Source organism: Danio aesculapii, chromosome 5 (assembly GCF_903798145.1).
Source record: "Danio aesculapii chromosome 5, fDanAes4.1, whole genome shotgun sequence".
Lineage (NCBI taxonomy): Eukaryota > Metazoa > Chordata > Actinopteri > Cypriniformes > Danionidae > Danio > Danio aesculapii.
Genome location: NC_079439.1, coordinates 4,424,513 through 4,441,416, shown reverse-complemented (window position 1 = coordinate 4,441,416; position 16,904 = coordinate 4,424,513). Strand labels below are relative to the sequence as shown.

The following is a 16,904-nucleotide window of genomic DNA, read 5'->3' as shown; positions in this document are numbered from 1 at the left end:
GATAAGTATAGATATGCTGTTACTCAGGACTAGACAAATATTGATAAGTATAGATATGCTGTTACTCGGGAATAGACAAATATTGATAAGTATAGATATGCTGTTACTCAGGACTAGACAAATATTGATAAGTATAGATATGCTGTTACTCAGGACTAGACAAATATTGATAAGTATAGATATGCTGTTACTCAGGACTAGACAAATATTGATAAGTATAGATATGCTGTTACTCAGGACTAGACAAATATTGATAAGTATAGATATGTTCTTACTCAGGACTAGACAAATATTGATAAGTATAGATATGCTGTTACTCGGGAATAGACAAATATTGATAAGTATAGATATGCTGTTACTCAGGACTAGACAAATATTGATAAGTATAGATATGCTGTTACTCAGGACTAGACAAATATTGATAAGTATAGATATGCTGTTACTCAGCACTAGACAAATATTGATAAGTATAGATATGCTGTTACTCGGGAATAGACAAATATTGATAAGTATAGATATGCTGTTACTCAGGACTAGACAAATATTGATAAGTATAGATATGCTGTTACTCGGGACTAGACAAATATTGATAAGTATAGATATGCTGTTACTCAGGACTAGACAAATGTTGATAAGTATAGATATGCTGTTACTCAGCACTAGACAAATATTGATAAGTATAGATATGCTGTTACTCAGAACTAGACAAATATTGATAAGTATGGATATGCTGTTACTCAGAACTAGACAAATATTGATAAGTATAGATATGCTGTTACTCAGCACTAGACAAATATTGATAAGTATAGATATGCTGTTACTCAGCACTAGACAAATATTGATAAGTATAGATATGCTGTTACTCAGGACTAGACAAATATTGATAAGTATAGATATGCTGTTACTCGGGACTAGACAAATATTGATAAGTATAGATATGCTGTTACTCAGGACTAGACAAATATTGATAAGTATAGATATGCTGTTACTCGGGACTAGACAAATATTGATAAGTATAGATATGCTGTTACTCAGGACTAGACAAATATTGATAAGTATAGATATGCTGTTACTCAGGACTAGACAAATATTGATAAGTATAGATATGCTGTTACTCAGCACTAGACAAATATTGATAAGTATAGATATGCTGTTACTCAGGACTAGACAAATATTGATAAGTATAGATATGCTGTTACTCAGGACTAGACAAATATTGATAAGTATAGATATGCTGTTACTCAGGACTAGACAAATATTGATAAGTATAGATATGCTGTTACTCAGGACTAGACAAATATTGATAAGTATAGATATGCTGTTACTCAGGACTAGACAAATATTGATAAGTATAGATATGCTGTTACTCAGGACTAGACAAATATTCATAAGTATAGATATGCTGTTACTCAGCACTAGACAAATATTGATAAGTATAGATATGCTGTTACTCAGGACTAGACAAATATTGATAAGTATAGATATGCTGTTACTCAGCACTAGACAAATATTGATAAGTATAGATATGCTGTTACTCAGGACTAGACAAATATTGATAAGTATAGATATGCTGTTACTCAGGACTAGACAAATATTGATAAGTATAGATATGCTGTTACTCAGGACTAGACAAATATTGATAAGTATAGATATGCTGTTACTCAGGACTAGACAAATATTGATAAGTATAGATATGCTGTTACTCAGCACTAGACAAATATTGATAAGTATAGATATGCTGTTACTCAGCACTAGACAAATATTGATAAGTATAGATATGCTGTTACTCGGGACTAGACAAATATTGATAAGTATAGATATGCTGTTACTCGGGACTAGACAAATATTGATAAGTATAGATATGCTGTTACTCTGGACTAGACAAATATTGATAAGTATAGATATGCTGTTACTCTGGACTAGACAAATATTGATAAGTATAGATATGCTGTTACTCAGGACTAGACAAATATTGATAAGTATAGATATGCTGTTACTCAGCACTAGACAAATATTGATAAGTATAGATATGCTGTTACTCAGGACTAGACAAATATTGATAAGTATAGATATGCTGTTACTCAGGACTAGACAAATATTGATAAGTATAGATATGCTGTTACTCGGAACTAGACAAATATTGATAAGTATAGATATGCTGTTACTCAGGACTAGACAAATATTGATAAGTATAGATATGATGTTACTCATGACTAGACAAATATTGATAAGTATAGATATGCTGTTACTCAGGACTAGACAAATATTGATAAGTATAGATATGCTGTTACTCAGAACTAGACAAATATTGATAAGTATAGATATGATGTTACTCAGGACTAGACAAATATTGATAAGTATAGATATGCTGTTACTCAGGACTAGACAAATATTGATAAGTATAGATATGCTGTTACTCAGGACTAGACAAATATTGATAAGTATAGATATGCTGTTACTCAGAACTAGACAAATATTGATAAGTATAGATATGCTGTTACTCAGCACTAGACAAATATTGATAAGTATAGATATGCTGTTACTCAGCACTAGACAAATATTGATAAGTATAGATATGCTGTTACTCAGCACTAGACAAATATTGATAAGTATAGATATGCTGTTACTCAGGACTAGACAAATATTGATAAGTATAGATATGCTGTTACTCAGCACTAGACAAATATTGATAAGTATAGATATGCTGTTACTCAGGACTAGACAAATATTGATAAGTATAGATATGCTGTTACTCGGGACTAGACAAATATTGATAAGTATAGATATGCTGTTACTCACCACTAGACAAATATTGATAAGTATAGATATGCTGTTACTCAGGACTAGACAAATATTGATAAGTATAGATATGCTGTTACTCGGGACTAGACAAATATTGATAAGTATAGATATGCTGTTACTCAGGACTAGACAAATATTGATAAGTATAGATATGCTGTTACTCTGGACTAGACAAATATTGATAAGTATAGATATGCTGTTACTCGGGACTAGACAAATATTGATAAGTATAGATATGCTGTTACTCAGCACTAGACAAATATTGATAAGTATAGATATGCTGTTACTCAGCACTAGACAAATATTGATAAGTATAGATATGCTGTTACTCGGGACTAGACAAATATTGATAAGTATAGATATGCTGTTACTCAGCACTAGACAAATATTGATAAGTATAGATATGCTGTTACTCGGGACTAGACAAATATTGATAAGTATAGATATGCTGTTACTCGGGACTAGACAAATATTGATAAGTATAGATATGCTGTTACTCAGCACTAGACAAATATTGATAAGTATAGATATGCTGTTACTCAGCACTAGACAAAAATTGATAAGTATAGATATGCTGTTACTCAGGACTAGACAAATATTGATAAGTATAGATATGCTGTTACTCAGGACTAGACAAATATTGATAAGTATAGATATGCTGTTACTCGGAACTAGACAAATATTGATAAGTATAGATATGCTGTTACTCAGGACTAGACAAATATTGATAAGTATAGATATGCTGTTACTCAGGACTAGACAAATATTGATAAGTATAGATATGCTGTTACTCAGGACTAGACAAATATTGATAAGTGATTATTGATCAATAAGTGATACTGATTAATACGAATACTGATTAAAAAGTGTATATTCAGCTGTATATTTTCATTGTTATAAGCGTGAACTCACTATTCAGAAACACAACTATTTGAGCTTCTCAAGTAAATGCATGTTCATATAAGAATGTTTAGATATTGTTATTTGTTAAACAGAACTTGGGAAATATTTTAAAAAGTGATCAAATTTCATCGGATGGCTAATCCTTTTGCTTTCAATCGTATATTTAGTTCTTGTTTCAAGCGTAAACTCACTTAATTTTGCAAAATTTTTTCAAATACGATACCATTTGAGCTTCTCAAGCAAATGCATGTTCATTTACAAATGTTTAGATAATGTTATCTGTTAAACAGCACTTTAACAGATAACATTTTAAAAAGTGATCATATTCAATGGAGGGTTAATAATTTTGCTTTCAGCTGTATACAGTGTTTCCCCTTGGATTTTTTACAGCTGTGGCGGCAGACTCTGTTGGGCCTTTTACACAGATCTACAATGGCGTTATTTCAATGACAAGTATTACAAGTCGAGATCGCATTTATGTAAAACGAGCATGAGAATCTCTTTGCTTGCGCGCCGATTTCCTCTGTTCGTGCACAAAACGTCTTGCACAGCCTTAAATACACGCTGCTTAAGTGCAGGTTTTCTTGTGCGCTCTCAAATAAACACTGCTGAAGTGCAATTTAGTGCGTTTATGTCTCGAATATGTCTCTAATAGACCTGCCGAGCAGCATTAATGCATCCTGAAGTAAAGCGAAACAGCTGAAAACTCCAGCAAGATAAAGTCATCTATAAATTTTAAAGTATCATAAAGCAGGATCTATTATCTATAAAGTAAAATCATGAAAACTGCGCTCATCTTAACTGAAAGCTACGCCGTGTTTGCTGGCCTCACGCATCACGTACCTGTTAGTCAGTCAGTCACCATGTCACCTTAAAGGGTTAAATAAATAACGCACAGCACTACTATGATTACAGAAAAGTTCACGCTGTTTTAATTCACGTACTTTTTAACACGTTTTGGTGCGATTATCACCCTCTATTAAAAGACAACGACTGAATGTTTTGAATGAGTAGTAATGTAGTAGTGGTGGGGTTTATTTTGGTGTGGCGCCCCACCATAAAAGAATGAATGTAGCGGAAACCAATGGTATATTTAGTTCTTGTTTTAAGCATAAACACACTTAATTTTGCTAAATTTTTTCAAAAACAAGATTATTTTAGCTTCTCAAGTAAATGCTAGTTCATGTAAGAATGATTAGATATTTGCACTGGAGATAAAAGGAAAGTTTGTTCCCTGTCCAACGCCTCCCAGCTAATCATTACAGCTCCTGAACAATCATTACACCAGTCAAACTACGTCCACTGCTAATCTCGGTTTGCGTTCACACTACTGAACTTGCCTGAAGGATGGCGGTGGAAGAGGAGGCCGGCAGACCCACATGGAGCAGGCAGATCGAGTTCACTTTGGCTGGCATTGGATGTGCTGTGGGACTGGGAAACATCTGGAGGTTTCCGTACCTGTGTTACAGAAGTGGAGGAGGTAAATACACATTACTGTAATAATGCTACTAGAGAGTAACATTGGTTTTCCTCTAAACCAACCTTAAGCATAGTGCATCTGATCTATCAGCATGGATTAAAGTAAAACAAAAATCTTCTGACTGATTTTTTTTAGGCCAAATTCCTTTAATCAACACTTTATTTAAATAGCTAAGACCAACAGAATTTAAAGAAGAGATGTTTAAAACTACGTTAATATTGCAGGTGTGTTTTAAAAGCTATTGTTAACTTGTTGTTAATGTTTTTGAATAATATATCTGCAAAATTGTTTGGTATTTTTATGTCTTAGAGTAGAGCCTGGAACAGATCGTTTTTATCTCAGCTTCTTTGCAAATCCTGTTCTGTGGACACACATTACTATGTTAATACATGCCTGTCAATCAGTTCTGTGGGCGGGGAATACTGCACTACTACGTCACATTGTGGTTGGCCTCATAACCACTGGGATTTGGATCTTATTTTAACGTCAGGAAAATTTAAAAAAGAGACTTGTTGGGTTTATATCACTCCAATATGACTGTGGACACACTATACCTACACACAGCTCTTTCCAAACAGCTTCCAAATGTTGATTTTGCATCATAGGTGCCCTTTTAAATTTTCAACTCTTATATTCTTAAAATCATTCAGAAAATAATCAGCAAAAAGATCCAGTAAAAACTGTTCAGCTTTTTAGTAAAAATAAATAGTAAAAAAAAAATCCACAGATCTTATAAGGCCTTAAATGGTCTGTTCACATGGACATCAGTAATCAAATTATTTGCCCTAATCTGAATAAGACAATTATATGATTACGGTGTTTACATGAGCTGCCTTATGAATTTTTCTTTCATGATCCTGTTTTACATGTTATCAGTAGCGCCAGACGGAATCTGCGGACGTTTTTTGCTATTTCTGCGGAGAATTTTGCTAAAAATTTGTGGATTTCTGCTGAATTATTTTGGGAGTATCATAACTAAAACCTTAATATGTGAAATAAAATGTACCTTTTTAACTTTTATTTTTTGTTTAAAATGCAAATCCAATTAGATCCACTTTATTTGGTAAACAAAGCAAGTCTCTCATATAATATCTCAACTTAAAGACAGAAAATATTACTGTACAAACTGTATTGTAAATAAATCAGATGAACAGTTTCATACAACCCAGGCTCATTCTGAAAACGTAGTCCCGAGGACGTTTCTGGAGATTGCGAAATACATCCCGGGAGGTACGTATTTTTGCAGTTTTTGGTGTTCGCGAATCCGCGAGAGGCCGCTGTGTGCGCCTTTTTGGCTTCTCGGACGTCTCCCGCGAGTGCCGTTCGCGATGTTCTCGCGTGAACCCACCAGAGGCCGCTGTCGAACGAACGTCTGTCTGTCTGTTCGACTGGCTGAATGATTGACTCTGTGACTGGCCAATCGGCCGGCCGACCCACCCTCTTCCTTCCCTGAACCCAACCGATTTTACCGATCGACCCGCCCGCCCTAAGCCCAACCAATGATTTACAAAAGCCGTCCGGAAAAAGAAAAGCCCTCGTTTGATTTTTTTTTTTACCCCGTTTTTGAATTTTACCACATTCTCACCCTGTTATGAACCTCTTCGCTTTATTTCTTGGATTCTGTTTTAGTCTTACCTGATTTCTGGAACCGCTCTAAGCTAAAAGGAACGGCGTCATACCGCCCCGCAGCGTTCGCTTAAAAAACGAAATGCAGCCATACGTACCTCCGGCTACATAATTCGGGGTCTCCAGAAACGTTCTCGGGACTACGCTTTCAGAATGAGCCTGGGTTGGTTTCATATTAGTCAATAATATTACTGAAATTAATTTAAAAACTGAATAAATATAGATATTGCACACATTTACTCAAGTAAATAAACAGAATTAATGACGGGCTAAAAATCTGCTGAAATCTATGCGCGGATATTCTGTGTGGGCCTAGTTATAGCACATTATATGATTAACGTCATTGCATCACCATGCTATCCACGTTTCCTCCAGAATTTCATGTAATTTCGGATGTTTCATTTTTAATTTGTTGACTTCAACAGCAGTTTGGCACTTTCACTTTCATTCAGGAACATTTCATGCATGCCTCCCATGACAAACGAGACATCAGATGCGAGTATGAACTGCTGGAAGAGCGTTGTTTAATGGAATTTGATACCGCACACTGTATGGGGGGGGGGGAAACCTTGGTATTTTGTGATGCGGGTTGCTGTGGTCCTTCACTGACTCGGTAGGTGCAGAGAATAGTGTCAAACAGCCGTGTGTGTAAAATCCAACATGACGGAAATAGTTTGATTGCAGTGTTTACATGTCGGTACTGGACTTCAATAATACCACTAAAATCGGCACACTCCACATGTCCTAATCTGATTTCTGTTTAGTTTCTATTATGACTTTAGTCGGATTAAATTAATCAAAAATCACTGTTTACATGGTAGACTCTTAATCAGGGTATTGTCTTAATCGTAATGAAATCAGATGATTGGTGTCCATGTAAACATACTGAATATTAGCCTGAACTTTTAATACCATCCATCCCAGGATGTGTGACAACATATGGTGTGATACTTTTACTTTTATTAAGTTAATTAGATTCCAACTTTATTTTAAGTTATAAAAGTTTTTTAAGTTTTTTAAGTATAAGTTAAGTTATACACAATTTATATCAGTTTAATTAATCTTAAGTTCATCTGATTCAAATTAAAAATGTATGGCAACAACAACATTTTACAGTCAAGGACACCTTACACTAAAGTGTGACCAATATGCTAATTACAGTATTTATTTATGCTATCCGTTATCGTTAACTCAGTGCATTACCTAATGTTATTAATGTTTATAACATTAGTTACAACACATACACTTAATACACAAATACACTTCATTAAACATGTACACAGACATCACCTGTATGCTATAAAATTGCAGGGTAATGATGTCTGTATATAATAATAATAATATTTGATTGTAATGCAGTAATGTCCACCTTTTGTAAAGCTTTTCTAAAGGTTTTATACCATAAATATTGTAAAAAGCGCTATATAAATAAACATGAATTTAATTGTTATTAAATACAACTTTGTATTTTAATAATGCTTTTAATTATTAAATGCTGAACTGGGATGAATAAATGCTGTACAAGTATTTTTTATTAATGTAAATAAAGACATTAACATTATTTAATGAAAACTTTCTGTAAAACTCAGTGTGATTGAAAATAGAAAATAGGCAGATCTTCAGATGTTTCAGTTAACAATCTGCCTTGACCTTTCGGACTGTAACAGAAACAGAGCACACACACACACACACACACACACGTGAAGGAGGATGACAGTGGAGGAATGAGTTTATCTGTAACTGTAATGGTGTGTAAGATCAACCATGACACAGCAATCAGATCAGTCAAACTTGATGTGTTTAAACTGCTGTAATGTTTACATGTTACTAATATGTGGTCTGCCAGCATGTGTATGATGGTGTAAAAATGTTTATATATATATAGAAACATTTGTTTGGATTCATATATATATATATATAGGCTCAGGTTAGGTGTAACCATTACGACATAGAAAAACAATCACGCTGGAATCACTTCAAGCTTTTTTTCCTCAGCTGATGTAAGATAAACACACCGACAGCCAATCAGAATCCATTCTGCTTTATGAGTTTAAGTGTTTAAAGAAACAGACAACACAACTGCAGTGTGTGCTTATAATAAACTAAATCTGTTCATTTGTACTTTCAGATTGACCTTCTCTTTTAACTTGCATTTATAGATTCAGAATTATGAATATAAATCTGGATTTACATATTCGTAACTTATTTTCAGAAATCAGAAATTATTGAAGAGTAAAATTTAAACATGACAACCTCTTTTGTCTATTAAAAACTGCAAAAATATAACCGTAATTGAGCATCTAAATAAAAAATAAATTAATAGTTTACTATTTACTATTTTCTTCTGCCTTTCTCGTAAAAAAGTAAACTACAAAATTCATAGACAACAATTAAATTTTACATTTATTTAGCTTCATCATTAGAAATACTACTGTGAGTAAAAAGCTTATATAAAACATGAACAATTATTTTAGCAATCACCAAGCAAGTGTATATATACATTTAAAGTCTAAGACCCAATCCCAATTCTACCTGTTAGCCCTTTCCCTTCCCTCTATCCCTCGTTTTGCACGTTCACGTGAAGAGGTTAGGGTGTCCCAATTCTCTTAAACTTGAAAGCGTAGGGCTAAGCGGAAGGGCTAGATAGCCCTTGATTTTCCAGGACCACACTACAAACCAATTTCCTAGAATACACCAGCTACAACGGCAACATGGCTGCACACGTGAGTCAGGAGATCCACAAATTAGAATGATTTGAAATTATTAAGACTTTTTACAACAAACAAGCACATGTTTTAATACATTCATAGCAGTGTTCATGTTTTACTGTCATGCTTTAAAAAAAACGATAAAAAAAACCTATAAAATCTCGCAGAGTCAATCATTCAGCCAGTCGAACAGACAGACGTTCATTCGACAGCGGCCTCTGGTGGGTTCACGCGAGAACATCGCGAACGGCACTCGCAGGAGACGTCTGAGAAAAATCTATAAACCATAATTATAACTCCTGTATAGTAGTCCGCCAACATACTTTCACATCTGTCGCTCCATCACACTCGAATACCCTGCCAGAATTACCTATTTACAGTGTCTGGTATAACGTTCATGTTGTTTTCTTGTGTTTACATAGATAAATATGGCCATGGTGTAAATGCACAGTACAGTTGCGAGCTTAAAATAGAATTGGGATTGGGCCTAATTATTCACCCTCCTCTGATTTATTTTTTCTTTATCAAATATTTCCCAAATGATGTTTAACAGAGCAAAGAAATTTTCACAGTATTTCCTATAATAATATTTCTTCTGGAGAAAGTCTTATTTGTTTTATTTCAGGTAGAATAAAAGCAGTTTTATTTTTTTTAAAAACCATTTTAAGGTCAATATTATTAACCCCTTAAGCAATGGTTCAAATGTAAATAAAAGCTGAGAATTTTTTTTTACACAATGATGCATCTTGTACATTGTCTTATTATTTGTTGGGAGAAGCCTGTCATTTCCAACCAAAAACAAAAAATCCTGGTTGTATAAAAGCAACTTTAAGCCAGAATTTGCCAAAGATCTGAATAATTTCGGGCTTGACTGTATATAATTGCATCTTCATGATGAATCACTTGATGTCTTAAAAAGTCACTTTGCATAACCACCTCTGCTAAATACACACAGCTACAGTGTATAGCGTTTCACAGTGCATCTCTCATTTAACTGGTGTGGTCACTGACATCCTCAGGTGCGTTTCTGTTGCCGTACCTGCTGATGCTGGTGGTGCTGGGGATCCCACTGCTGCACATGGAGCTGACTCTGGGGCAGTATCTAAGAAGAGGACCCGTCCTGGCCCTGGCCAAAGCCTGTCCACTGTTCAAAGGTCACACAGAAGGAATGCATACATAAGAATGAAATCAGCGAGATTCATTACAAGACTAATGCTGTAGGGCCTTAAAATATATTGATAAACAAAACTGTCAGATGCAAATAACTGAAATGTCATTGTAAGTGATAAGCTGATATAACAATATACGGTTAATTACTGACTAAAGGTTATTGTCGCTGTAATCTGTGATCTCACCAGGTGTTGGCATGGCAACGGTGGCCATCTCTTTCATCATGTGCACATACTATAATATAATAATCACGTGGGCCCTGTACTACATGTTCAGCTCTTTTCGGAGTGAGTTGCTATGGCAAAACTGCAACAACACGTGGAACACGGTGAACTGCACCGACCAAGTGACCAACAGCTCCTCGTCCTCCACCGCCAGCCAGCAGTTCTTCAAGTATGCTTAAAACATATGCTATTTTCTATTCCTCACATTCTATTAACCCTTGTGTGCTGTTGAGGATGTTTTCATCCACTCTCGGGTGATTTTGGGTGTTAATTTGGCCACAACTTTCTCTGTGTTTCAGCAAATGAAATGATTTTTCGAGAAAAATCTTATTTAGACATCAACAATACACTCTGGGCAAATGTATTACCCTTTCATTATGTTCATGGCTGTTTTTGCCCCATTGACTTCCATTATAATGATATTTTTTGATTGGAAAACCATGTCAGCATATAATCATGCAAACTTAATTGTCAGGGTTTTCCCTGTTGAGAAGAGACGCAATTTGTCAATTTTACTGTTTACAGAATACAATAGGGGTGGGCGATATGACCTAAAATTAATTTCACGGTATTTTTCATCTTTTGAACGATGACGGTATAATATCATGGTATTACTTTCAATAGCAAAATAATATACATCTCAAGGAAGAACGGACAAAAGAAAGTCTCACTTCTATCACTCTTTAAAAGTTTTGGTTTGGGTCATTGTAAATGCTCAGTCTCGTTATGAGCTGATCTTCATTTCTCTGTGTTGGTGGAATAAAGCAGGCGAGTCAGCCGCACCAATTTATGAGCAGACAGAGCAGGATTCTCGCGATGACCACCGGCGCAATTCCGCTCTTTGTTATGAGCTGTAGTTTCAGTGTAAACTTAGTAAAGGCGAGTTTCTTTGGCGATGATGTGTACAGTGTTAGATTTTATATTTAGCGGACATTTGCGCTGAACACGTGGTGAATGCAACGCATCGAGATTCGGGCACCTTCTCCGAAAACACTCGATTGATCTCAGCTGGTGGATCAACATTTACCTCATGTCATGATCGCTGTCATCTGCGCCATTATTATTATTATTATTATAACTTTAGGTGAGGTTTGCAAACCTGTGCACTTTTCACTCTTCAGCCGTTTGCATTTCCTGCAGTAACAAAAGCTCCCTGTTATCTGACAGCGGGAAGCGTTGAGTGATTGACAGCTAATATGAACCAATACAGCAGAAGGGTAGAGCGATTCAGCAAGTTTTTAGAGAAAATCAAATCAGATTGCACTACAACTATTATATTCAGACACACAAATGCTCCCAAATATATTATGAGGGCGCACAGATTAAATTTCGGGCACTCATGCGACCAAAAGGGTTGCAATTTCGAGCCCTGTAGTATAAGGACATGTATTCAGACCACAACTGAACGTTTGAGGAAAATTGAATGCCTTATTATTTAGAATGAGCTATTATTGATGTAAATGCAGCTGTTCAAGGCGCATAATTGATTTATTACGGTATTGACGGTATTAGAAAATCCATGTCGTGGCGCAATGTCACACCGGTGATGACTATGACACCGGTGTACCGCCCACCCCTAGAATACAATTTGCATTTTTCTTGGCTTGGTTTTGCAATCAAAAATTGTCGCTATAACAGAGGTCAATGGGGCAAAAACAGCCATGAACATAACGAAAGGGTAGTCAATTTGAACAGTACACAAGGGTTAAAATTTGCGAAAATTTGTTGTTCTGCGATATATATTGAGATATAAACATAACTTCAAAAATACACGAAATTAGCCTGAAACTCGTACAGTACAAATGGTTAATGCGAACATACATAACTCCTGCTATATTGCACAAGTTTAATGATAATATTCCAGATACCTGTATAAAGTGCAATGAGGTAAGAGGAACACTTTATCACTGTATTTGGGAATGTGTGAAAGTGAAACCCTTTTGGCAAAATGTTATTGAAATAATTGACCAAATTTTATCAAAGAAATTACCATTAGATCCTAAGATTTTTATCCTGGGTATATTTCCTGTCAGCCCTCTCTTACAAAGCAAAGAGGTCAGATTCATAAACATGTGTATTTTACAAGCTAAACTTATTATTGCTCTTAATTGGAAAAATATAAATGAACCTAGAATAGGAAAATGGATTAAAGAAATGGCATTGCATATGTCAATGGAAAAAATCAGGTACATTGTGAAAAAGAAACAAAATGTATTTGAAGATATCTGGAGACCTTTTAATAACTTTCCAAAGTACAATGTAAATGTTGACAGTCTACTACAACAAGAACAAGCTTAGGAATATGGGAAGTATCATGGTCTAAACACACTCAGGAAACACTCTCTACCTGATTTAAACATATCCCCCCCCCCTTTTTTTTCCCCTCTTTTTTTATTATATTTATTTATTTGTTTATTTATTTTTATTTTATTTATTTATTTATTATTATTTTTTATTTATTTTTTAAGGGAATGGGTTGTTGGGAGGGAGAATGGAGGGGTAAAAAGTTTGCTGTGCCTTCATGATTATTATTCTGTAATTGTGTAATCTGTTGTGATATGCAAATTGAAAAAAGTAATAAATATATTGTACAAAAAAAAATAAATACACGAAATGAAATAAACAAATTAAAGCAGACAAAAAAAATTACAAGTAAAAATAAACATCACTTTATGATTTTTAGTTAAGTCGGTCCCACTTTATATTAAGTGTCCTTAACTAATATGTACTTACACAGAAATTAATAATTCATTACAATGTACTTATTGTGTAACTAGTTATAAAGTACTTATGCTTGATTAAATACCTGTATGTAAATACATCTGTGATTAACTTCTGTAATTACATTTGTAAATACACTGTTGACCATCCACTACACCTTAACCCACCCTTATACCTACCCATACCACTAAACCTGTCCATAACCCTACCCCTATCCCAACTCAAGAGCACCACAAGTGTTCTCAAATACATTATGAGCACAGTAAGTACATTGTATTTATTTTTTGATGCAAGTACATGGTAGTTAAGGACACTTAATATAAAGTGGGACCAAAACAAACATTGTACATTTTATTTCAGGCAGACTTTAACATTTAGTTTGCTTCTTCCACAAGTTCTCTAGTTACATTTTTTAGCTTTTACCTTTTTAAATAGAGGCTAGTAGTGTTAATGCAGAGATGTGTTGGCTCTGTTAGCTATAAGGTGCTGGAGAGAACCAGTGGTGTGGAGGAGACTGGCACCTTGAGGTGGGAGCTCTTCCTCCTGCTGATGCTGGCCTGGATCCTCGTCTACCTCTGCATCTTTAAAGGAGTCAAATCCACTGGAAAGGTAAGACTAGAACAGATGGAGAAAACACTAAATATTATAAAGGTCTGATTGCATTGTGATGTTCACTAGATGATTTGTCCAGATGTATTAATGCCGTTTTAATGTATTTTTGATGAATGTTTTTGGCACTGTGAAAGAAATAAAGAAAGTAAATACCACTGTACATACTGCAAGTACAGTATATACTACACATATTGTCAATACAAAATTGCATGTATGACACTTTTTCCTAAATCTCATATGCATTTTCTCTTGAAATTGATAGAATATCATAAAATGTTAAAAAAAAAAGCAGTTCATGTTTAATAAATTATGCATTTAATTTTTTTTTTTATTATTCTTTTCATTTTGGGCTGAAATGTTACCATAACAATTTAACCCATGAGTAGGCCCACACGGAATCTACGCACGCAGAATTCTGCAGATTTTTAGCCCATCATTAATTCTGTTTATTTAATTGAGTAAATGTGTGTAAACCTATATTTATTCAGTTTTTAAACATAATTACAGTAATATTATTGACTAATATGAAAATGTTCATCTGATTTATGTACAGTGCAGTTTGTACAGTAATATTTTCTGTCTTTTAAGTAGAGATATTATATGAGAGACTTGCTTTGTTTACCAAAGAATGTGAATCTAATTGGATTTGCATTTTAAACATTAAATAAAAGTTAAAAAGAGATTATTTTTTATTTCACATATTAAGGTTTTCATTATGATTCTCCCAAAATAATTCAGCAGAAATTCACAGATTTTTACCCAAATTCTCCACAGAAATAGCAAAAAAATGTCCGCAGATTCCGTCTGGCCCTACCCGTGAGGCATTATCCATGGTAATATAAGTGCATTATTGCAAGCGAGACATCATGACCAGATGGATAATGTACCAATCGTCATTATGCATCGCATTAATATTTTAGCATTATTCTAATGATAAACACAGAGATTCAATGTAATTACTGCACACAATTGTAATTCACTCTGGAAATATTAAACGCCAATGCACAAATAAAAGATAAGTGTTAAATAAATACTTATTTAGGCTGATTTAAATAAGAAACAATGAGAGTCCACTGTATAGGCCAATGTGAGGCCAGAATAGATAAGCAATCATTAAAAAAATAATGCCCTTGTGCAAAAAAAAAAAAAGGTTTTAAGTATGCAAAACAAATCTCACTTGAAGTTCTGCTTTGTCCACAGGTGGTGTACTTCACTGCTCTGTTTCCATACGTGATTCTTCTGGTTCTGCTGATCAATAACGTCCAGCTGCCGGGAGCTTTAGACGGCATCAAATTCTTCATCATACCCGAGTGGGACAAGCTGCTCAATGTGCAGGTAGACTAAAAAAACATTAGAATTGAAGTAACAGCAGTTAATTTGATTAGAACTGACTCATGAATGCAGTGCATTTATCTCTTGCTGCTTTAAAAGGAATGTGCATGACAGATGGATTACTGTTGTGAATAGCTCTGTTAATAGATGTATTGCAACTAACTGCATTCATAGCATAATTTAACATCAACATTTATAATAATCATTTAACCTGTTTGGTAGTCGTAATGAAAAAACATACAGTAATGGAAAATATGTTATATATATATATATATTAGTTTATAGCGTATATATTATAGCAGCTCAATGAGAAAGCAACAAAATCAAACATGCAAAGTCCATCAAATGTGACCCCGGAACACATGACTAGTCTTATGTTGTATTGGTATTTGTGGCAAGAGACAAAAATACACTGTAAAAATGTTGGATCCCAAACCATTCCTTCATGTTGTACCAACACAAATCAATTGAGTTAACTTAAATGTTTTTACAAATTTAAGTGGACTGAACCTAAAACAAATAAGTTGTCCCAAAAAAATGTAAGAATTGTGTTGATTTGGCTCATTTTAATGAAGTGGTTTATTTAAGTATTGTTTATTTTAAAAAGTCATTTTTTGAGAGTACATTATATGAATCAAAATTATAGATTTTTTTATGCCTAAATTAATTAGGATATTAAATAAAGATCACCTTCCATGAAGACATTTTGTAAATTATATAAAATATATATATTTATATTTATTTAATACATATTTTGTAATTAGTAAAGTGAACTGCTAAATTAAAAAGCTTAATTTGGACAACTTTAAAGGCAATTTTTTTTCAATATTTTGTTTTTTTGAAGCCTCAGAGGACGGCATGGTGGCTCGGTGGTTAGAACTGTAGCCTCACAGCAAGAAGGTCGCTGGTTCGAGTCCCGGCTGGGTCAGTTGGCACTTCTGTGTGGAGTTTGCATGTTCTCCCTGGGTTGGCGTGGGTTTCCTACGGGTGCTCCGGTTTCCCCCAGTCCAAATACATGCGCTATAGGGGAATGGACTAAACAAGATTGGCAGTAGTGTAGGTGTGTGTTTGAGTGTGTATGGGTGTTTCCCAGTGCTGGGTTGCAGCTGGAAGGGCAACCGCTGCGTAAAACATATGTTTGATAAGTTGGCGGTTCATTCTGCTGTGGCGACCCCGGATTAATAAAGGGACTAAGCTGAAGGAAAATGAATGAATGAAGCTTCAGATTGTGAAACTGTTTTATCTCTGCATATTGTTTTGTCCCAACAAACCACACTTCAATGGAAAGCTAATGGTTCAGCTTTGATATTATGTAAAAATCCCAAT

General features: G+C 34.5%; 1 protein-coding gene across 1 annotated transcript in view; it reads left to right on the top strand.

The window, feature by feature from the left end:
• The first annotated feature begins 5,031 nt into the window (after positions 1 to 5,031).
• si:ch211-283g2.1 (sodium- and chloride-dependent GABA transporter ine) overlaps positions 5,032 to 16,904 on the top strand; it is a 31,818-nt gene continuing 19,945 nt past the window's right edge. Inside the window, exons 1-5 of the mRNA XM_056457247.1 lie at positions 5,032 to 5,185; positions 10,539 to 10,673; positions 10,878 to 11,082; positions 14,111 to 14,243; positions 15,447 to 15,581. Of these exons, the coding sequence (XP_056313222.1) occupies positions 5,053 to 5,185; positions 10,539 to 10,673; positions 10,878 to 11,082; positions 14,111 to 14,243; positions 15,447 to 15,581 (741 nt within the window). The 5' untranslated portion in view covers positions 5,032 to 5,052. The remainder of the gene's footprint in view (positions 5,186 to 10,538; positions 10,674 to 10,877; positions 11,083 to 14,110; positions 14,244 to 15,446; positions 15,582 to 16,904) is intronic.